Below are 25,107 nucleotides of genomic sequence, written 5' to 3' on the forward strand. Positions count from 1 at the left end.
AACATTATGTACTTATTAAGTTTTTGATTGAATATCAGCAAAACATCAAATATTTGTCTTTCATGAGGCAGGCACCTCACAAATGAGCCATGAGCACAAGATGCAACAATTAATTTCTTTACCTTAATCACAATTAAGACGGTGATCACTGAACATCTGTAAAAATGATCAGGAATGAACAAGATTTCTGCATGGTCACAGAAATGTTTTCATGGTCTTTAAAAGTCTTCATGGGCAATTTTTTTTAAATTAATTCCCGAACGAAGCACACATCCTATGCCATGCTTGCAAGCGTGGACCACTATGAATAAACTTGAATCTTGGTTATTACTGGGTTTATGATATTTACAAGCATCATACCATCGATACCACATCGCTATGGGACTGAATAAACCAACAACCAAAAATGAAAGAAAAACAAAAGAAAGGTAAACCAAAACAGATAAAGATAGGAAAACATAAAGGAAAAAATAGTGCAGCAATAAGTTATCATTATAAGTGTGGCGACATGAGCATTCAGTTAATGAGAAAACATGCAGTACGTAATCTTTTTTTCTTTGAATCACTGAAAATTTAAGTCACGTGTAGTCGATTTTATACTTTATAAATTATGCTTTATGCATGAGTTTCTTCTGGCAAGGGATTGATGCACATGACCAAATTCCCAAGATGATACTAAATCCTCAGTCTACTAGCTAATTTTTTTTTTCAACAAAAGTTCATATTTTCTTACCTGTCGAGTATAACACATCAATTGTTATTTCAATTGGCATCTCTTTAAGATGATCAAGTTTTTCTTGTGTGGCTGTTTTTTAATCCTAATGCTAGAAAAAGCTATTTGAATATCCATCTAGAGATTTCTTTTAACACTTCTTACAACATTCAGATTACATCATAGTCTGATGAAGTGTCTACTATCTTTACACTCGACTGCTCGGAACACTACTTCAATAGACCAACTTTCACAATGGTCATCTTGATCAAGACATCTTAAAGGGCTCTGTGATGCGACATACTACTAGGCAGGATAAAGTTTCACATTTCTTTCTTCAATGGCAATTTACAGACCAGGTCTCCATGTCATCAAGCCCAGTTTTGAATAATAGACTTGCAATTTATACACTACTTCCTCGGCACAGAACATTATTTTATCATGCAGATTGTTTATCAAGGCATCATATTCAAGCTGACAGAAATTTCAAGTTTTACAAACATAAAAAAAATAATAGGATGGGACTGAAGAAGGAAATTCTCCTCCACTCCTTTGCATAATCATACCAACGGATTGAGAGTTCATAGGTCTTGAGGGCCCCTGTCTTACAATGGGTTGTAATAGATTCAAATCAAACTCAGATTGCAATCGATTTTAAAATTCCCATCTCTCAACTATACAAATTCGAATCAACTGCAGCTCGAGTTTGAATATAATGCAACTCTATCTCAGGTAGGTCCCAGATGTAGCTTGACATCTTCAGTGTTGTAATGAAGAGACGTCACTGGACCCTTCATTGTTAGACCAGGCTCAAAGAAGAAAGCTTACTCCATCATTCTCATTCTGCCCTCTGAGAGCAAGAGAGTCGTCGTCCAGAGATCGGAGTAAAGAATCCTCGTCATCAGCCATGAAGGATCCTAAAGATGCACTGGATGTGGAAGGTTTGTAGGTCACCAACTCGTTCCCTGAAATGGAAATCAGAATAATTGTATACTACTAGCTTATTAATAAACATTCTGATTTAGATTTATGCATATATCTGCATAGTGAAGAGTCTAATTAATCACTTCTTCAACTTAAATAAAGATGGGAAGAGGATTTCACAATTGATGAATTTGACGTGCATACCGATTCTCGGCAACCAAAATCTTAAAGGGTGGAAAATGCCCTCCCCCCTTGCTCGTAAGCATGGCTGAAAAGGACCAGCCTAGTTAGGATTGATATAATCATACTTATATCAGACCAAGATGTATAACATTGTATTCTGATCGATTAATCATATTCAAATATGTTTAGATAAAAATAATCACCCAAGTCGAAGCAATTTTTAGGCCAAATTATGCAAAACTTGCGTAACATGCCTGTTTTAAGTTGAATTCCTCCTTAGTAAAATAGGTTCAGTGGCAGCAGAAGATTTGAATTAGTCAAAGACACAAGAAGTTTTAATCTTCGTCTAAAATTAAAGATCGCTAGAAAATACCTAGAAAATAACAAGTTTAGTGACATCGTGCAAACCAAATTTATGAAAATAATTCACTAACCTGTAGACATCACATCATTTTCACCATTATCTTCATTTTGAAGACTCTCCTGGAAAAAAATACAGAAGAAAAGATTTGAATATCCCAATGTAAAAGTACGTATATAAATCTGAAATACTGTTGCATGATTTAAAAGACAGAATGTCAATGTATCATAATAAATTGTGTTGAACAATGTTTAGGATATCTGACTTTCTTTAAAAGTATGCAGTTATTTGCATCTGCAGAGTGTGCTTTTAAAGCAAACCCCTTTGCATATTACACTGAGACAAGCATTTTCAAGAGGCATCAAAGGTACTGACTAACCCAAACAAGAAAATTAAGAAGTAATATATAACATGCCATAGTTTAGTTTCTTTGATATCAGTTTTGAATTTAAGTGTCAATATTACGAGGAAGCTCAAATAAAAAGTTTTACTCCCACACAGAGTCTAGCATGAATCGTTGTCACAAATTTTGTTAGAGCTGTGGAATGGAAAAATTGTAACTGGAATCTAATCGCAGGACAGATTCGGAGTGTTTCGACACAATTAACCCAGGCATAGCCTTGAATATAATTGATCTAACTTACAAAATTGGTAAGAGGAAGCGTCAGGGAGTCTGGCTCATAAAATAATTGGAAATCCTGTAAAGAAAAAATAAGAAAAATAAAATGAAAATCATGATAATTTGATTTTCTAAAATATCTACTACATATATGTGGGGATGGTAGTATGTTAAAGCAAAGAAAAAAATACATTAACCCCCCATTTTTTTTTAAAAGAAAATACATACAAAAAAGAGCCCTAGCTGAAATCATTATCCTCAGCAGTTATCATACTCATCACCATAATCAATCATCTCATAGTCATTAATATCATCATCATAATCAACATTTCATAATCTTCATATCGTAATCATCAACATCATCAGAATCATCATCATAATCCTCATCATCTTAATCATCATCTCATAATCATTATCATCATTATCATCATCATTATCACCACCACCATCATCATCACCATCATCATCACCATCATCAACATCATCATCATCATCATCACTATCATAACAATCAGAAGAACCATCATCATCATCATGTTCTCATCATCATCATCATCATCTCATAATCATTAACATCATCATCAACAACATCATCAACATCATCATCCTCCTCCTCCTAATCATCATAAACTTGTAAGAAGTTGTAAAATGGAATTGACAATGAACATGCAAAGAGGTGTCCCTTCAGTACTTACACTCAGAAGATCGCCAAGTTCAAGGTTGAGAGATGGATTACTTTGAATCATTTGCTTGAAATCATTCAGATTGGACTGCACCGTGCTGAGTTGGTCTCCCAGGTCTTGCCTAGACCAGAAATATCAAAACCACAAGAAATCACATAATAATCTCATCCTAACTTACAGAGACACTGCCTGTAAAGCAGGATTGACAAGTGGAATGCCTCTGGCAGTCTCACCTGCATTACACGATTCAATATAGCAGCAGTGCTGACTTTGAAAATGACTGTTAAATAATTATTCACAAAAAATAACTATTCATATGATAATAAGACTATATTCATGTACCCTAAATGACTCTCGACCTTGATTGTGTGACCTAAGACCCGTGCAAAACAATTACCTTTTCATCCTTGTTTCATGAACTAGATCCATAAACTTTCAAAGTTATGAAGGCAATTCAACAATATTCACAAAATGCCTAAGTTCATTGACCTTAAATGACCGTTGACCTTGGTCATGTGACCTGAAACTCTTGCAGGATGTTCAATGATACTTGATTACTCTTATATCTAAGATTTATGAACTAGATCTGTAAACTTTCAAGGTTATGATAGCAATTCAACAATTACCCCCCATGTGAGCAAAATTTGTGGACCCTAAATGACCTCTGACCTTGGCCATGTGACACAAAAATCAGGCAGAATGTTTAGTGATACACCATTACCCTTATGTCCAAGTTTCATGAACAAGATCCATAAAATTCAAAGTTATGATGGCAATCAACTATTACCCCAACATGACCAAAATTTGTTGACCCTGAAGGCCTGAATGACCTTTGATCTTGGTCATGTGACCCAAAACTCATGAGGGATGTTCACCTTCATTACATGTACATTGTTTGCGCAAATATTCTCTAAGTTCATTGATTAGGAACTTACACTAATCATGTGGTCTGCACTTACAATTTTCCGCATATCATTCGCGTGTGAAGTATGCTTAGCCTATGCGCAAAATATGAGCGACCCTGTCCTGAACTGCGAGCCACTACCGGTGGGGGGGGGGTGGATGCCTACTTTTTCTTGTGCCACAATTTTTCTATTTCGATGCCACGCTGTGGCACGACTAGGTTGCGCATAGTTCACTAATTTGTAATGCATGCCACACACCTATCCACAAGCTGGCACGCAGAGTTCGCGCAATGCGTGTGTCGACTGAGGTCAAGTCCACAAACCTTGCTTTGGATACACATGAAAAAAAAATCAACAAAAATTAAGAAAGCAAGAGCTGAAGAAGAATATGGCATAACAAACTTACTTCTGCTCTTCGTTTGACAACATACGCTGTACCAACACTTTCTTCTCATTCTGCTTCTTCTCATTCTGGGGTGAAGGTCTTGTAAGGACGAGCTGCCCTTCTCCGAGACCAAATGTTCCGTCCTGAACAAGAGCCGATGTTGAGACTTCATCTGTTAATGGGTTATCAAGTCCTGTCGCTCCTGCATCCTCCAGACCAACGACTTCAGCAGGGGCATTGTCAGCCATGTCTAGCCATCCCATATCATCATTACCAGGAGTCAGAGGGTATGTCACATCAGGACTTAATGCGGTCAGCACGGGGATGTTAGAAGCATGTGATCCAACGCTTTCTGGCTGAACATTTCCTGCCACACTGTCAGGGCTTGCCAACGATGCAGAGGCAGCCTGGATGGCCATGGTGCCCTGGTTACTTTGACTCAAGAGTTCTGTGGTCTTATTGTCCTGGGAACCTTGGACAGCTTCACCTTGTAAGATAGGGTTTATCACAGTACCTGACGGGATGTTGGATGGAATCAAATCATCCTCATCTAGCCCTTCATCAAACAATTCAGTGACCTTTGACTCAGACGGGGCATTTCCTATCAAGTCTTTGAGTGGAGGTCCATCTGATCGACTCAAGAAATCTAGATTGCCGTCCTACAAGGAAAAAAATAAGAAGGTATGAAAATAAATACATCACAATTACTTCTACACTTGGATTGTTTCAAAATGTCAATATCAAATGCTAATTTAAGATTTGGAAAATGCTCTCAAATTATCCTTATTGAATGTGTCCTAAAATAAATATGATGTGGATGATATAAAATATGTTTCCTTGGATATTTTTGCGAATATACATTAAAAACAATTTTTATTAGGTGCCTGATCAAAATTGCATTGCATTTTTTTTTTACACCTCTTCAGGTTATAATCTTTGTCTGATACTGTACGAGCTCGAAGGGCCCTTTATTAAAGGGGAACTCCGGGCTGAATATAATCATATCTGAACAAATGAGTAAAATTCACAGAGTAAAATGCTGAAAATTTCATCAAAATCAGATAGCAAATAAAAAGTTATTGAATTTTAAAATTTAGCAATATTTTGTGAAAACAGTTATATGCATGTCATCTTGAATATTCATGAGGTAGGCTAATGATGTCACATCCCCACTTTCCTTTTTCTTTAATATGTTATTTAATACATGAATTCATAATTACTTAATTTTTTTTTATACATGTATGAATGATACATCTCCCTTAAAATAAAAAAGTTGCAGCAATGGATATCTAATGCATTACATGTAAATCAGTTATCAATGGAATTTTTTTTCTTCTATTTTTCAGAGGACAAAATTTTACAAATAAACTAATTTCATGTAATAAAATACAACACAACAAATGAGGATACACGTATGACATCATCAGTTTGCTGTGCAGCGCTGGTTGGTCGCTCTTACAGGCTCCTGCATTTTTTTACTAATTTTTTCAGTTTATAAATGATTTTATATCATCAAAGTGGTATCAGGGGAATTGTAATGAGCTTTAGGCTAGGATACAGAAGGATGGAGAATCTGACATTTTCTTGCATTTTTGGGCCGTTTTGCTGACAATTTTGTATCAGATTTCCATCACTCTGCAGAGTACTACACACAGCTACTCATGCTATTCTCAGACAGAAGGGACTTTTCAAGCTGTGCACTCAAGGAAGACTCTACTTGGAAGCGAAAATGGGGCCACTCTATTGTTCCCGTTTTGGGACCATTTGACTGTACCATCATTGGCCTGGGTTTGAGACTCATTCAATATTCTGCTGTATTCTTACATGGATTGTGTTCCTATTACTACAGCCCATATGAATGTGAAGTGGAAAATGAAGTCTGCATTCAAATAAGTCTCTTAACCTGCGCCATGAACCATGTCCAATGCACTTGTACGTTGAGCCACAAACTACATATCATCAACCAAGCTCCCGTTATTGGAAATACGAAAAAGGGAGATGAAGAAAGCGTGGGAAAAGAGGTGGTAGTAGAATTGACTGCGGCCATATTATCCATGTTGCCAATGCCCAAAACAGACTCTTGGTACAACAGTAACCAGTTCGTCCAGCGGAACTGGTGCGAATCCCTTTACAGGCTCATGGAAACCTCGACAACCGCGGATCAAGATTTGTCACTGGAACTCCCATTCAATGAAACAATTGTAATCTCTGATTTCACTATAGATAATGATTTGGATATACTGATTATCACAGAGTCGTGGTTGAAAGGGGATTCCCTTGATTACACCGATTATAGCAGATGTTACTGTAACTGTACCGAACTATCAAGTATCGCATGTCCATCGTACTCGTCAGCCTACCAGCCTCTTATTTTACCCTTCTTCAGCAAATTCAAAACACAGCTGCCTGTCTTATCACTCACACGAGAAAGCACGATCACATCACTCCTGTCTTGCAAACACTACATTGGTTACATATCCCTCATAGAATTCAATTCAAAATACTTTTTCTCACATACAAGGTAATTCATAGTCTTGCATCATCTCACAAAGATATCCTATAAGTACCTCCATGCCTCTCCGCTCATCATCAAAACTGCAACTTGCACCTGGCCCTCATGCTCGTACCCGTTATGGTGATCGTGCTTTCTCGGTGTGTGCCCCTGCTCTCTGGAATAATCTCCCTGCCCACATTTAGAATACTCCTACTGTCAATGTGTTTAAAAATCGACTCAAAACCCATCTTTTTAATCAACTAAACAAGCTGTTGAATTGACCATTTATCTGTTATCTTTCTATTGATTTGTTGTTATATGATTGATATTTCATTGCCTCTTTTACACTAATAATTACCAGTTATCTGTTATTTTCTTGCTATTTCATTTATTGATTTGTTGTTATATATGATTGGCATTATTAACCTCGTAATGTTGTGCACATAGAATTCATACTTTGTTTCTATTTAAAGGGGAATCCAGCCCAGGGGTGTGAGTGGTCACAAATAAAAAGATCTGAAAAAAGCTGAAGAGTTTTGAAAAAGTCTCAAAAGGAAAGAGCTCCCATACTTTTTGCACAGAGGAAAGCAAAAAATAAGCTGAAATTAAGCAGAAAATAAAAACAAAAAAAATCTGAAATCAGATAAAAATCTGAACTCTCACACCCCTGATCCAGCCCCGGTCATAATATTTTGTGTTTGAAAGGAGAAAAATTAATTACACAGTATGGTGAAAGTTTGAAAGAAATCGGACAAGCAATAAGAAAGTTATGGCTTTTTAAAAATTGAGATCTCTAAGACTATTTAGATTTCAAATTGGCAACTAGGTAAGTAAACTATGACAAGATTCAAGGACAACTTTCCCATAGGCCATGTACTTTATTATCAGTGATGTGTGGTTTTCTCCCAAGTACCCATTCCCCTGGGGCTGTGATCTAAATATAACCTAGGTTGTATATTGTTTTATGTCCTCATGAAAGAAAAATATAATTCGAAGTGAAGCGTTCGAAAAAAAATACCAGAATTCAATTTTTTTTCACAAAGAATGAACAAAAAAAAGAAGATTCAATGGCCAATTGACCATAGTAAGAGTGGAGTGCTACCTTGATCAGACACTTGAGCATTCACGCAATTTCTTCTCATGATAAACTAACTAACCCCTTACATCAAGAGTAATATAGTTACTTACAACATCTTGTGGGTTTTTCATAAAGCTGTTCGTAAGTTAACAATGACTGGTGATCCTTTCTTGTGGTAAATAATCACCACAAAAATTTAACGGTGAATACCATTTACCACAAGAAAGGATCACCAGTTGCTCTTAACTTACCAACAGCTTTATGAAACGGCCCCCTGAGACAAAATGTAAGTGAAGAAACCTTTACCTGCTTGAGATTTCTGATTTGTAATCCTTCCAGAGCAGAGCTTGCAGGATGCGTACGAGTAAACTTAGCTTTACTTGGAGGAGACGTATCAGGTAATCCTTCAATCATCAACTGATTCATTCTGAATTACAAAGAAAACCAACAAATACAAACTGAGAAACAAATATATATATAAAACAATCTAAACAAACCTGAAATGGCTTGGCTATTTCAAAGGTTTTAGGGAAGGTCCCCCCCCCCCCACCCTGATCGTGGGTACCACTTGTGGCTCCTGACTGAAATTTGCTACCTTTATCCTTAACATTAACCACACTACAAACTTTCACAAAAAATCCCCAAATAATTATTTTCTATGTATCAATTTGCAGATGTATGCATGAAAAGAATTGTTTGCATATGAATAATACATCAATATAAAATTTTCTGAGGGGTTGAGATGTTATATGTTAATATCATTATAAATGATTTTATAAGTAAAGTTATAAAAGACAAAGTTTTCCTTCTCTTATTTTCCTTTCTTTTTTTCTTCAGAATTTCTTCTGTATATTTTTTTTCCTGAACTTGTTGTTCTGAATCGCCTTTTTTTTAAATATGAAAATCATATTTTGAACAATCAAGCAGAACTTTGAATGAAAAATAACTACTCTTTTGTGAATATGACTTATTGACTTAGATATGCACACATATCTAAGATTGCCCAACATGAACCAATCTGGAAGAGAGAGAGAGGTAATTGCTTTGTGAAGTCTATCAAAAAATGATATTGTAGAAAGGGAAAAAGGGAGAAAGAGAAGGGGGGGGGGCATGGCGGGTTTCAAATTAAACAAAATTCCAACTACAACGCCTTGTGAAGTGCAGTGTCTCTGTACGTACGGTCTCTTCCTTGTGCTTCCAACTTTTGGTTTTGGCTGGACCAGGGTGATGAGAAAATGGATGAGTCTGTTGACTATCTTCTGCTGTTTGTCATGCTTTTGACGTAGTCCAACGACCTCACGCCACAGTGCAGCGTTTTCACTGAGGAAACAACAAAAGAAACGAGGCATTTATAGAGTGACTTTCACATTCTTTTATATAATGATATTATATAATCTTCTTTCAATCAAGGAGAAAGTTTTTAAGCTGTCAAGCCTCTGTTAGTAAAAGGAAAAATTACAGAAACTTTGAAGAACACTTGACAAAATTTCATAAAAAGATAACACTGTATCATGAGTATCAGCACGAAGGATTATCCTTTGTTCATGGGGGAGCGGACATCTGACTAAACATTTTTTAAGTTCTAGAAAGCGTTCTGTGTCACTGTGCGAAAATTCTGTTACTGTTCAGAACCAATTAAATTTCTATTCCTGTGAATTTGTGAAAATTCTTGAATGCTACCTGAAGAAATCACTGTAGCATCGTGTAGACTGTAACAGTTTACTTTTTTAACACTTCACTAAAAGTCACCAGATAATGTTAGCATGATTGGTGGAATGTCAAATGATGTCTTCACTTAGATGAAAGACATTTTTGCCCAGTTTCATGCCAATTAGCTACCCCAAACTTTTGAAGCAATCATTCAACTTCAACCACTTGATCATAATGAATATATATTCATGCTTACACTTTCATTGATTCTAGTTTGGATGTAATGTCATCCTGCTTCCCCTTCATTTCTCTAACATTGGAGAGAATCTTGCCGACATCATTGGGTTTAAGTTTAGACTCATCTTTACCGGACACCTGCCAAGAAAACATTCCACAATGGACAAAAATTAATAATCAATTAATGGAGAATACACATATGTTGCCGGATCTACATCTAAAACATTTCATTCAATAGCGTGAAATTTGTTTGCCATTAAGTATCCTGTAACATACCTTCTAGCATTCAAATCATTACCCCAGAATCATCATGCATATGTATATGCTATTTTAGTCTGTAACAAATGGCACGACATACGTGCAGCATTGACTGAATAGTGCAGTAAATGTTGGTAATAAGAGGACTTTGGGTTCTTGTATGGTGCCCATATTCACTTGTAACATTGGCACCCCGATGTTCTACAATTACTGCCCAGGTGTCATTCAAGGCCAAATCCCCCCCCCAAAAAAAAAAAATTACAATGCAAAAATAGAAAACTGCTTCATTAGTTCAGGCTTGAAAATAGGGGGCAATATCCATTTTTGCAAAAGAAAAAAAATTAAGAACTGTAGCACAGGAACTGAGAGGCCAATTCCAATTGTTTCAACCATGCTAGGCACAATTTAAAATTCATGTGTATTATATGTGAATCAATTCTGAGAAAGTAAGGCACTTTCTGCCAAAAAAATCTTAGGAATCTTGGTTGCTTCACAGTGGGAGGATCTCCATAACAAAATTAACATTGGCATTCTTGACATGTCAATACTCAGAACTTCATCGTTTGACCAAACTTTCAATGAATCATTGGTCCTTTTTGCCTGATATCCCACAATCTAACTTGTTCCGAGGGTATATATCCCTTTATTGCTAGAAAGTTTTGTTGTAAGATCCCCCACATTTTTTTAATTTTTGTTATTAATGTGTGACTATACAGCATTATGAAATGCCTTCAAATAAATTGAAAATTGAAGTACCTTTCTCTTGATTAATTCCAGTTGCTTGATTTCTCCTTTCAAGAAATGAGGATGTTGGAATTCAATGTCGGTTCGTTCCGTTTTTAGCGCGCCATCATCCAAGTGTGCCTTCTTCCTGAAGCCGTCTGAAGTAAGACAATACAAACACAGAAATCCACAATGAGAACAAGAGAATGAGAATTCGGTAGAGTTTTCAAATGATTGGTAAGGAACAAATGACTACCTCCCTTCCGTAAAAAGCTACAGGTGTTCACGATTTACATTAAAGTGATTGGTTAACATTGGTTTGACTTTTAAAAAATCAGAGCTAGAAGGTCACACTTGTCACCTGTGTCTGTGATATGTTACAAAAATGAAGCCCAAAAAATTGCGTTCGAAAAATAATTATTTAGTGCTTCAAAAATTGAAATATAAAGTGACCGGAAACACCATCTTAATTTCATCCCATACACTTATGTGTACTATTTAGGCGTCTATAAGACGCCTATTTAAAAAATCAGGGTTTGCCTTGTAGTTTTAGCTTTTCATTCTCAATAAAGGGTGTTTTCAGGGTTTACTAGTTCTAATACATGCACTTGTACACATGTTTCATCTTGGTTTGAGAATTTTTTAAATCGGCTGCTCACAAAGTTAAACAATACCTTTAAGAAAAGGTTATACCCGGTTGTACCCAATCTTATTTTTTTCAGAAAGTCAAGAAAAAAAAACAAGTTATCACAATCATTTCCTCTGAATAGTTACAAACATGTGGTACCTACATGTAGTCTAATCACATATCTTCCTGACTAGCATCTTAAGGAATTTTTTTTTAAATAGTCCAATTCCCTGTTAAATAAAGGTTAGTCTCTGGTAACTTTGCTATTCAATGTTAATTCACATGGAATCCTTGATTTTGACTGGCTGTTGAGCTTCACGCATGCGCTTTGCCATAGCATCTGAGAAAGTGCGCTTACTACTGCGAATGCGCGTTGTTTATCAAATACTTGACGTGCAACTCTACTGTCTGATTGGCTGGAAGTTGGATTGAGCTTGCGATCCAGTCATAAGGATTCGACATGTCAAATGCTTCCGATTTTTCTTGCGACTTGTCTCTGATCGGTCTGCAACGCTCAAGCTGACAAGAGCTGTGAGGTAACATCTCCCCTCACTCAGTCGCAAGCCAGTCGGCGACCAATCGGGTCGTAAGGTGTGCGGTGGCCTTTAGAAACACACACTTTTTATTACTCACACATGTTGAGCTGACGAATGAAACTAGCCATGTTATTGTGCTTGAAGTATTGGGGGAGAAGAAGCTGAGCAAAGATGACCTGATCTTGGACAATGAAACTGTTCCCTTCCTATAAAAACAAAACAAAACAGAAAAAAGACTAAAAGTAAAATAAACATTCAAGAGAGCAGCATGAAGGTTGAGGTTCACAATACAATGTGCCTTAAAGTGCCCAGTAGGTTGATCAGTGCCCCATCTTACAAAGAGTTATGATTCATCATCATCATCATCTGGTACAGCAAGCTTTTGTTATATATTATGTTATGCAGTATGAATTTAACTTCCTGTTATCCTTCCAGTCATTCACCCTCACTTGTTTACAAACTCTCCCAATGTCGTCTAAGAATCCCAAACCCCCTTAACTGCTAAGCCTTGACCATAAAAAGACCAACCCTAAGTGACGTCAGCTAACTTCATGGAAGAAGTATGACTCACACTCCAGCCCCAGTCACTTGCACAGAGCATCACCACACCCCTTATACCAGAGAAAGTTTGATAGACAGTGACCTGTAGACCAATCAGATCAAGTTTATATCACTCCCACCTTAAATTGTTACACCCCAAAACAAAGGATATAAATAAGACTTCTTGATTATTAGAGATAGAATAGAGAATACCAACCCTAGAATACTGACTTCAAGACTTAGACGTCCATCCAGTATTAATATTAACTTCACTCTGAGTCTTAATCTTATACTTTGAAACTATTATATTCATCGTCTCCTGTTATATCTGAATCTTCATGTACTTCGAACTGTAGCTGAATATTGATGATTTAATACCTAGTAATTTAAACTGCATAACTTTCATCAAGTTTCCTTATTACGCTTCCCTCCAATAATCACCGATCCCAACATAACACTTTGGTACAGGAAGAAGGCGGTGGCCTGTAATTCCCAGTCACTCCATCTATGGTTTTAGTCTGGTGAATTTAATTACTGTACGCATGCTGAGGAGTGGGAGTCAAGTTAGATCAAAGCGATAATCCCACCAATATCTATCTACATGCCTTTTAAACGATTCTGTTGATGGCAAGATAACTATACTTTCAGGGAGGCTATTCCATTCATCAATCACTCTTCTGCTAAGACTTGCTGCGAATGTCCAGGGTGATCAAATCAACCACATCTTTATGGAAATCCATCAGTGTCATATTTTTTTCAAAGGAGCACACACACCAAATTGTCAAGAAATCGATGAATTCATAAATATATATCGTATCTAAAATTTTTTTTGAACAAACATGTATTATATATCTTGAGCTTGGTGGCTTTTCATCATGTCCATGCATAGTTCTAATTGATTGAATCACGTAACTCTTTGTAAGACGTTTCTCAACACCTGGACAAGTTAGTCACATCTTTATCCACCAACCACAGAGTTAGTTCCAATCTTCCTAAACCCGTTTCACGAAAGGCTTCCTTATTAGAATACCTTGATATCGATACTATTGGAATTTGGAGATAGATCTAGAAAAGAGCAGACAAGACATTATAATAGCGCACACATTGTTCTTCGCCAACGTTACAGACGCGTGCGTCGCTTAACGTTGGCGAAGAACAATAACAGTTACAATAGGAAACAAGATGGCGGCGTAAACATCGGGCAAGTCTCTTCCGTCTTTTCACAATATTTTTCTCATTTTTTAATGAATCCAGCGTTCTCGCCAGGATTTTTCTTACGCGTGTCGCAAACCCGCCGATTCGGTGGTGGCCGATTTTACACGTGATGTTTTGATTTTCACATGTGCTTTGATGATTTGATCCCGGTAAAGTCAAGTTTCATTGCCAATCCGCGAAGTTCACTGTAATATTGTTCTAATCGGCGGCGCACACCAATACCTAACTTATAGTTGATATCGGCAAAATGTTGAAATGTTAAGTTGCTGTTTATCTAAAAATGTATGGGTCTTTTTGTCTGGAAATGTTTTAAAGTGTTTTGAGCTGTATTGACTTAAAATATATTTGAAATACCTTTCGTTATGGACTCCCGTTCTCCGAGAAGAAATATAAATCACGCATCAGGACATGTTTTAACATTGTTTTGAGGTGCTTGAGTTGAAATATATTTGATATGCCTTTCGTTACGGACTCCCGTTCTCCAAGAGTAAATATAAATCACGCATTTTTCTGACAACCGCGGGAAAGAAAAATAAAAGAAAATAGAAGTCACAAATATCTCAGATTAATGAACGATCTATTAGGAATGTTTTAAAATTGTTTTGAGGTCCTAACGAGTTAAAATATATTTTATATACCTTTCGCTTTGAACTCTCTCAGAAATAAAATTCACACATTTATTCTGACAACAGCGGAAATGAAAATAAAAGAACAGAAGTCACAAACATCTAAGATTAATGAACGATCTATCGGGACATGTTTTAACATTGTTTTGAGGTGTTAATGAATTAAAATATATTTGATATATCTTTCAGTACGGACTCCCGTTCTCCGAGAAGAAATATAAATCACGCATCTATCAGGACATGTTTTAACATTGTTTTGAGGTGCTTGAGTTGAAATATATTTGATATGCCTTTCGTTACGGACTCCCGTTCTCCAAGAGTAAATATAAATCACGCATTTTTCTGACAACCGCGGGAAAGAAAAATAAAAGAAAATAGAAGTCACAAATATCTCAGATTAATGAACGATCTATTAGGAATGTTTTAAAATTGTTTTGAGGTCCTAACGAGTTAAAATATATTTTATATACCTTTCGCTATGAACTCTCTAAGAATAAAAATCACACATTTATTCTGACAACAGCGGAATTGAAAATAAAAGAACAGAAGTCACAAACATCTAAGTTTAATGAACGATCTATCGGGACATGTTTTAACATTGTTTTGAGGTGTTAATGAAATAAAATATATTTGATATATCTTTCAGTACGGACTCCCGTTCCCTGAAAGGAAATATAAATCACGCATCTATCAGGACATGTTTTAACATTGTTTTGAGGTGTTTGAGTTAAAATATATTTGATATGCCTTTTGTTATGTACTCCCGTTTTCCAAAAATAAATATAAATCACGCATTTTTCTGACAACCGCGGGAAAGAAAATAAAACAAAATAGAAGTCTCAAAAGCTCAGATTAATGAACGATCGATTACATGTAGGTATGTTTTAAAATTGTTTTGATGTCCTTACGAGTTACATGTAAGATATATGTTATATACCTTTCGTTTTGAACTCTCTAAGAAATAAAAATCACACATTTATTCTGACAACAGCGGAATTGAAAATAAAAGAACAGAAGTCACAAACATCTAAGTTTAATGAACGATCTATCGGGACATGTTTTAACATTGTTTTGAGGTGTTTGAGATGCCTTTCGGTATGGACTCCCGTTCTCCGAGAAGAAATATAAAACACGCAATTTTCTGACAACAGCGGGAAAGAAAAGACAAGATAGAAGTCACAAACATCTCAACGATCGATTAGGTATGTTTTAAAATTGTTTTGAGGTCCTAACGAGTTTAAATATATTTTATATACCTTTCGCTTTGAACTCTCTCAGAAATAAATTCATACATTTATTCTGACAACAGCGGAAATGAAAACAAAAGAACAGAGTCACAAACATCTAAGATTATTGAACGATCTATCTCAGGACATGTTTTAACATTGTTTTAAGGTGTTAATGATTTAAAATATATCTGATATACCTTACGGTATGGACTCCCGTTCTCCGAGAAGAAATATAAAACACGCAATTTTCTGACAACCGCGGGAAAGAAAATAAGACAAGATAGAAGTCACAAACATCTCAACGATCGATTAGGTATGTTTTAAAATTGTTTTGAGGTCCTAACGAGTTTAAATATATTTTATATACCTTTCGATTTGAACTCTCTCAGAAATAAAATTCACACATTTATTCTGACAACAGCGGAAATGAAAATAAAAGAACAGAAGTCACAAACATCTAAGATTAATGAACGATCTATCTCAGGACATGTTTTAACATTGTTTTGAGGTGTTGATGAATCAAAATATATTTATTATATCTTTCAGTACGGACTCCCGTTCCCCGAAAGGAAATATAAATCACGCATCTATCAGGACATGTTTTAACATTGTTTTGAGGTGTTTGAGTTGAAATATATTTGATATGCCTTTTGTTATGTACTCCCGTTTTCCAAAAATAAATATAAATCACGCATTTTTCTGACAACCGCGGAAGGAAAATAAAACAAAATAGAAGTCACAAAAATCTCAGATTAATGAACGATCGATAAGGTATGTTTTTTAAAATTGTTTTGAGGTCCTAACGAGTTTAAATATATTTTATATACCTTTCGCTTTGAACTCTCTCAGAAATAAAATTCACACATTTATTCTGACAACAGCGGAAATGAAAATAAAAGAACAGAAGTCACAAACATCTAAGATTAATGAACGATCTATCTCAGGACATGTTTTAACATTATTTTAGGGTGTTAATGATTTGAAATATATTTGATATACATTTCGTTACAGACTCCCGTTCTCCGAGAAGAAATATACAGCATGTAATTTCCTGACAACAGCGGAAATGAAAATAAAAGAACAAAAGTCACAAACATTTTAGATTAATGAACGATCTATCAGGACATGTTTTAACATTGTTTTGATGTGTTGATGAATTAAAATGTATTTAATATACTTTTCGGTACGGACTCCCGTTCTCCAAAAATAAATATAAATCACGCATTTTTAGGCTGACAACCGCGGGAAAGAAAATAAAACGAAATAGAAGTCACAAAAATGTCAGATTAATGAACGATCCATTAGGAATGTTTTAAAAAATTTTGAGGTCCTAACGAGTTAAAATATATTTTATATACCTTTAGGCTTTTGCTATGAACTCTTTAAGAAATAAAAAAAAATGAAGCTACAGCCAAAGCAAGTGATACCTCCTTCGTCATATAAGGTACATTGCGTAATACCTTGGGTGAAGCAGCTGGGATAGATCTGTCATCAGGACACTCGACAACAAATTTAGATAATCTGCCAAGATTTGCTGAACCATTAAATCAGGTAAACATGAGATGAAAATCGTTTCTCTTGGGTATCATTTGGGCAGCCACTGAGGTCATTTTAAAACATGAGCCATGAGAGCGATTGCTTTGGGTGGTGACGGACATTTCATTGATTTTTTTTCAATCAGCGACTATACAAATAAAAAAAATTATAAAAATTCTAATAACTTTAAAGTCTTTGATGGATTTTCGTAAAACTTTCATCATTTTTGGTCACTTGAAAATGACACCTACGTATATCACGAACGTGTGTTTTCAGTAAGTTAATTTTCAGTTGGGAAATATTGGAAATATACAAAATCACTTATTCATTTTTACCATGCTTTATTTTTTTTCAGGTTGAGACTTCGAAAATGTGTTGACCATTTTCATCATTTTGCAATTCAAATTCCCTTTAGAGAGATGTTGCAAAGTCTTAGGCATATTTCTGATCTGTACGATGCAGGATCTAGGGGCGGGGGAGTTGGCATGACATATCGATTAAAAATACCTAAACATCGATCTCACGCCACCCCCCCCAGAACATCAATCAATAGAACTGTACACACATGTGAAAAACAATACAAGAAATTATAGTCTGTTTTAGATGAAAGAATAAAAAATAAATGGTGAATCCAGCAATTAGCTGTCATACAAATAACATCTCGCTCCCGGGATCTCGCTTTTTTCCTTTCACAAAATCATCCACATGTATATCGCAAACCGTTTTAACATTCATTCACATTTTCTAATATCAAGAATTAATTTCTTGATGTCAAGTATTAATTTCTTGATATTAAGAATTCATTTCTGATTTCGAGGGTCAATGTATTGCAAGAAATTCTGATTTTCAATCAGAAATTCTTGATATCAAGAAATTCATTCTTGATATCAAGATCTTCATTTTCATTGCTGATTTTGTGCATGCATCAATATATTGCAAGAAATCATTCTGATTTTTATTCACAAATGAATTATTGATATCAAGAAATTAATTCTTGATATCAAGGTCTTCATTTTAGTTTCTGATTTCGTGCATCAATATATTACAAGAAATAATTCTGATTTTTATTCAGAAATTAATTCTTGATATCAAGAAATGAATTCTTGATATCAAGAAAATCATTCTGATACTTATTCAGGAATCAATTCTTGATATCAAGAATTCATTTTCATTTCTGATTTCGAGCGTCAATGTATTGCAAAAAATCAATCTGATTTTTTTAAAGAAATGAATTCTTGATATCCAGAAATTATTTTTTTTATATCAAGTAATGAATTCTTGATATCACAAGAAATAAATCTTTGATATCAAGAATTCATTTCTGAATTCGATCGTCAATTTATTGAAAAAAAATCATTCTGATTATTAATCAGTAATGAATTCTTGATATCAAGTTAGAAATTAATTCTTAATATAAAAATAAATGTTTTTTGGTATCAAGAATTAATTTCTTGATATCAAGAAATCGTTTTATGATATCAAGAAATGAGTTCTTGATATCAAGAAATGAATTCAAGAAATTAATTCTTGATATCAATAAATCTAATAATTTTTTATATCAGAAAATGTTAAAATAGCTTGCCATACGCATGTCGCTGGCCGGCCAAGCCTCACGTACGTGAATCCCTCCAACTCAGTGTAAAAAGTGGGCGGAGCTAAATTGGATTTTCGCGCCTAGCAACCCCGTTAGCAACGCATGTAAGCATCGTTCTGCTCACTCTCCATAATGTCTGCGATATTAAAATCCTAAAAACCAATAGAATCGTTAAAATTTAGTAAGGCTATGAATGTTTATCATTTACATTGACTATCGGTGTACAAACTCATACCGAATTTACCAGCAAGTGACGGTTATATTACGAATTATCAGCAATTTTAATGAGTGATACAAAGTGCCAAAATTTATGAGAATATAGTGTAAATTTTGTATAGCATTTCAAAATCCTTAATTTAAATATTTTCATAATTTTTCATTGCTTTAAAAAACATCTTATCACATTTAGTATAATTTTCCCGAACTGATAACGTTGATAGATTACTGTTTCTCGGCTTTATGAGGAAATGGCAGGCCTTCAAAATCAGGTTAATTTTTGTTATATTTCTAAAAGAAAATTGTTAGATTCGAACTACTATACCAACTGTTTGCCAGAAGGAGGGTTATCATCTCATAATTTTGTGTAAATGATACATTACAATATATTTTAGGAGTGTAGTAATCCATGTTAGATAACATTTTTTAGGATGAGTTTCGTAATGAAGAGAAAAATCAAGTTCATTCTTAGCACGCGAGCCGCAGAACGATAATTTTTAGCGCGCGTAGACATGGCTGATCCCCTGGTGTGTCGCGCGGGATTATCTAGTCCCATACTGGTGTCGGGTGGTATATTCCACGTACCTTTTCCCCTTGCAGTGACCATTGTAGAGTTACATGTATATAGTGCTTCATTTTGATACTCAATCTGTGAAATACCGATATCGAAAAATGCTCGGAATATACCTGACACATATTAATGATTTCATTTTCGAGAATTATTTCTTTCCTGCATGAATCACAAAACGTCAATCTTATAGGCAAGGCTCGACATTAGCGGTGGCCCGGTGGCCCGGGGCCACCAAAAATTCATCTCGGGCAACCATTATTGAAAAAATGTTAAGTTTTGGTGGCCCGAATCGGGCAACCAATAATTTTCAAAGTAGCGCAATTTTTCTCCCGATTTTGCATGCATTTATCAACCTTCTACAGTTAAAATTGCAAGCCAATTCGTCATGCGCCTTTTTTGTTAATCTACACACAAATACACACACACAAAGAGTGCCTAGTCATGACAGTATGTAGGCCTACCGCTAGCATACAGTAACTATTATTCAGCCGGCCGTGCCGGCTGTCTCGCTGAGCTTTGCATGCATGAAACCAATGCAGCTAGCTAGCTAGCTAGCTGTGCACGAGCAGACTATTCAGACCCAGGGAGCTGCGATACGAAATGTTACTGCTAAGAAATCTTCCCCAGAACTTTGGAAATCTACGTCAAAGTCACATTTTACACCAATGAAATGCCCTTCTACAGTCCATATTACTGAAACCTGATTAATTGAAAGCATTAAAAGGAGGAATTATGACCTCTCTTTTGACTCAAAAAGACCGATTTCCAAATGCATTAATACACATAGGTGAGTACATCACAGTCCCATATGTGCATTTGTATGTATGTTGATATTTGGTTTATTTCGAAGCTGTGTCTCTTTGAGCCAAAAATAAATAGGCCGCTCTTTCTTTCTTGTTTACAAATGACTTCTTAAACCTCTCTTAAGGAAGAAATTACTTTGGGAAGGCATTTCATTGATATGACATGTGATTTTTTTTCCATCATTTTGTCAAATATAGGGAAGGAATTGTCTCACTGTTTTTTCCAGATAACTTTTGCCATTTTATTTTTTTCTTTCATTTTTTTCAGTGATTAAACCATTTATACCCCTTCCCATTGAAAATACCTGATTAAAGAACATGTTTCTACTGAATAATAATAATTTTCCCCATTTTTTTATAATTTTGTTTTATTTATTTTTCTTAAATTTTCTTTTGTTTTTCTCAAAATTTTTTTTATGACCTGTTCTTTGTTTTTTCTTTCTTTATTTTTTCTTTTGTTTTATGCAAAGTAAAATAACAGCAAGCACGATTTATATACAAGATGTACAAAGAATAGTGGTACGTGTTAGTGATTGCAGAATACTTCAGTTTGTTTTATTCATTTTTAATTAATGTTTTTCTTTATATTTTTCGGGCCACCAAACTTTATTAGTGGGCCACCAAAAAAAATTATTTGAAGGTTTTGGTGGCCCGAACGGGCCACCACCAAAAAAAGTTAATGTGGAGCCTTGTTATAGGTCAAGAATCATGATAGAAATTGTCAAGATTTGGAAAATATCATGTTAAGTTTGCCCAATGTCATCAGTATCTCACTGTATGTTAAACAGAAAATAAAGAACAACTGTATTTTTTGTAAATTCCACGGCCGCCTCACGAACTTAAAGAGATAGTATATACAGAAGAAGAGGAAGGGCGGGAGCCGGGTTCATGGTGTCTCAAGTGGATCGGGAGAAAGGGGGGGGGGTCCTTTTCCCACTCTCTTTCAAATAACCTTATTTTCTAATATTAATTCCTGTTGTTTATCGTGGAATTTTACCTGTTATCATAATTATAATTCTATACAATATGAGGATCCTACTATAAGTTTTCAAGCTGTCCTGTTCAAGATTACTGATTTTTTTCTGCGGGTCCCATTAGCCCCTTTTTCATCAATCATCTTCTTGGTGTCTCTGCTACCAAGATTGACTAGGGAGTGGAGGGAGGGGGGGGGGGCGGGCATAAGTTATCATCACTCACTTTCGCCCCAGACAAGTGCCTGTTTGATATATTTTATTGCAAGATCGAGCTTCTCTTTTCCTCCTATCTCCCTGTTCTCTCTTTTTTTTTTGTTTTTGTGTTTGTGACATTTTATATCTCAAAGATCAGCTCTCCCAATCTAAATTTCAACCGTCTCATATTATTCCTTCCCTTCTGTTATGGTCAAGCTCTCCTTTAATAAAACTAACCTATTAAAATTTGCCCCTCTTATTTCTACCGGCCTGCAATCTCATTTTGGTCCTTTAGTCAGTATCCCTCATCGACCCCTCCCCATTGCAACTCACCATGATTTTAAGTCATTATCACGAGAGCATGGATAGGAATATTGCAGATCTATAAAATTGCTATTACTTTGATTTTAAAATAATTTGAGTACCCCCCCCGGCGGCCATGCACGTCGGTTTCATATATGTCGCATGATGGTATAGGTGGCCGTGGAATTTACAAAATATACACTTGTTCTATATTTTCTGTTTAACATATACCGTGAGATACTGATGACATTGGGCAAACTTAACAAGATATTTCCCAAACCTTGATAATGTTGTAATTTTATACAGTCAATGTTACACATTCTTGACACTAGGCAGTTTGACTTTTTTGTAATTCAGGAAAGAAATAATAATTACCGAAAATGAAATAATTTATGTGTCAGGTATATTCCAAGCATTTTTAGATATCGGTAAACTATTAATTTCACAGATTGAGTATCAAAATTAAACACTAAAACTGCACAGTGGTCATCGCAAGGGGAAAAGGTACGTGGAATATACAACCCGACGCGGTATCGGACTGGATAATCCGAACGGACAGTCAAGGCGATCAGCCCTGTCTGCACACGCTAAAATTTATTATTCTGCGGCTCGCGTGCTAAGAATGAACCTATTTTTTCTCTTCATTACGAAACTCATACTGAAAAATGTTATCCAACATGGATTGCTACACTCATAAGTTTTATTGATATGTATCATTTACACAACATTATGAGATGATAACCCTTCTTCGGGAGAACAATGGTATAGTAGCTCGAATCTAACGATTTTCTTTTAGAAATATAACAAAAATTAACCTGATTTCGAAAGCCCGACATTCCATTTTAAGCGATGGAGAAAATAGCCTACCAACGTTATCAGTTCGGGAAAATTATAGTTAAAGTAATAAGATGTTTTTTAAAACAATGAAAAATTGTGAAGATATTGAAAATAACGATTTTGAAATGCTATATGAAATTTACGCTATATTTTCATAAATTTTGGCATATTGTATCACTCATCAAAATTACTGGTAATTCGAAATCTTATCCACACTTGCTTGTAAATCTGATATAGGTTGATACACTGATAGTCAATGTAAATGATAAGTATTCATAGCCTTACTAAATTTTAATGATTCCATTAGTTTTTAGGATTTTAATATCGCATACATTTAGGAGAGTGAGCAAGACGGTGCTCACATGCGTCGCTCACAAGATTGCTTGGCGACCTACCGCGAGAGGGCTTTTATAATGGCGGGCTCCACTGAGTTGATACATAGCCTATAGGTGGTTCACGTACGTGGCCTATTACAGTTCATACATCCAAGAATTTCAACAATTATTTCGTTGTTACATGACAGCAGAAATTGAGAATGAACGTTAAGAATATACTTAGCAAGTAATTACCAGGAAAATTATATGGAACAATTCATTTTAAAATCAAAATTTCTTGAAAGTTATCAGAATACGGTATCATGTAAAAATGAAGTTACGTCGCATCGCGGACAATTCAGTTCCAAACATTGCGTGCAGGTCCGGCCGCGCTCTGGCTCAGCTAGCTACCCGCGCGCGCCAGCGGGCTGGCAAAGCTAGCGTGGCTGGGTGGCTGGCTAGCCGGCTGGAAGTGGAAATGCGCCAGTGTCTATGCATGGATATTATCCGGTCAAGTGATAAGATCGTAGTTTGTCTGTTGCCGAAATGATTCTGAAACATTCTATATTCTTGAGGATTGATGATGAATGATGCAACAATTATTTTCGATGATTTTCCCTCACTTTTTATAATTTTTTTTTTTGCCCGTGTCGCTCACTTTTTGCGCGTGACGCACCAGGAGCTTGTGGAATTTGCGTGTGTCGCATGCGACGCGTGTGTTCTACACTGGCGATAACGTTGAATGAATCCTTGTTTAAAAATAATAAGAGCGTAGAAATGTCTGATTCTGAAAATAAAGTTTTATCCCAATTCCCTGGCTTCATTGAGAGTATTAAAGCCTATGTTAGTAAATGATTTTTACTCTCTAAAAGCCTCCTGGGGCCGATTGCACGAAAGGGTCTTTGCAAGGACCGTCTTTCGTGTCGCCCATCTTTTATGATGCGCCATGTGAAACGCATTTTAAATCAATCATCTGCAAACATATTCTATTCGTCCGTTAAACATAATATTTGTTTATAAAATGATGTAATATATTATGAAATTGTATAAAATTTGATTTAAAAGCAAGCTAACGAATCTAATTTTATCATAAATTTCAGAAACACCCCGCTTATAGCGTATCCTAAAAGATGGGCGACACGAAAGACGGTCCTTGGAAAGACCCTTTCATGCAATCGGCCCCAGGCTACCCGGGCGGTCAGCTGGGATAGCATGACCGGGGCTTCCTGGACCAGAGTCGCGCGTCGCGTCGGGGCTACAGTACGGGTCTACTCACATCGCTCCAATGGATAAGTTCATCAGTGACTTCGTCATCCACCAACAGCCATAACTTCGAAAGAAAAGCTGGGCATGACGGTTGAGCTATGCTGCTTTGAGCCGACCCCGTAAGGCCAGTTTCTTCAGATGCCATGGTGTAATGAGCATTCACATCCAGACTTGCATAGACGAAAAATTCTCTTATGAATGCTTGATCAAGAGGGAAATAAAGTATCGTGACTAATCACTCAATCAGCCGCCATGTTTGTGATGGATAATATAATTTACACGCGCGTACACATTGCGCGCACGTACCGATCAACGGATGGCAAGCCTTTTAAAATTTATTTCTTTCAAGAATTCATTCTTCTTCTGGAAACAGTTCTTCTCGATATCAAGAATTCATTAATCACATTGGCGGCGGAAGCCAAACATTTTCGGGGGGGGGGCCTACCTGAAATTTTTTGATGGACACAGGGAACTAAATTGACAAGCCCCCCCCCCCCAAGAAAAAAAGGTTA

At 35.8% G+C, this 25,107-nt stretch overlaps 1 protein-coding gene across 2 annotated transcripts; it reads right to left on the minus strand.

Annotated features, from left to right (window-relative positions):
* Window positions 1–248: 248 nt before the first annotated feature.
* On the minus strand, window positions 249–24,873 carry LOC121408324 (heat shock factor protein 2-like). 2 transcript variants are annotated; one of them, XM_041599750.1, is made up of 11 exons: window positions 24,606–24,873; window positions 12,474–12,582; window positions 11,246–11,370; window positions 10,251–10,369; window positions 9,524–9,664; window positions 8,651–8,771; window positions 4,794–5,431; window positions 3,495–3,603; window positions 2,825–2,878; window positions 2,254–2,302; window positions 249–1,677 (listed from the first exon to the last, which is right to left on the minus strand). In XM_041599750.1, exons 1-11 carry the CDS (start codon window positions 24,738–24,740, stop codon window positions 1,523–1,525), a joined length of 1,755 nt encoding a protein of 584 aa, XP_041455684.1. In that variant the 5' UTR covers window positions 24,741–24,873; the 3' UTR covers window positions 249–1,522. The 2 variants fall into 2 exon arrangements, with proteins under 2 accessions (XP_041455684.1, XP_041455683.1); XM_041599749.1 differs by having other exon boundaries at window positions 3,495–3,609.
* Window positions 24,874–25,107: the final 234 nt, after the last annotated feature.

Source organism: Lytechinus variegatus, chromosome 2 (assembly GCF_018143015.1).
Source record: "Lytechinus variegatus isolate NC3 chromosome 2, Lvar_3.0, whole genome shotgun sequence".
Classification (NCBI taxonomy): domain Eukaryota; kingdom Metazoa; phylum Echinodermata; class Echinoidea; order Temnopleuroida; family Toxopneustidae; genus Lytechinus; species Lytechinus variegatus.

Excerpts from the sequence above, each read along its gene's own strand:
- LOC121408324 (XM_041599749.1), bottom strand. The coding sequence starts at position 24,740 with ATGGCATCTGAAGAAACTGGCCTTACGGGGTCGGCTCAAAGCAGCATA. Across the intron at positions 12,583-24,605 it reads AACTTATCCATTGGAGCGAT|GAAGGGAACAGTTTCATTGT; the intron begins GTGAGTAGACCC and ends TTGTTTTTATAG. Across the intron at positions 2,303-2,824 it reads CGCTTCCTCTTACCAATTTT|GAGAGTCTTCAAAATGAAGA; the intron begins GTAAGTTAGATC and ends ATTTTTTTCCAG.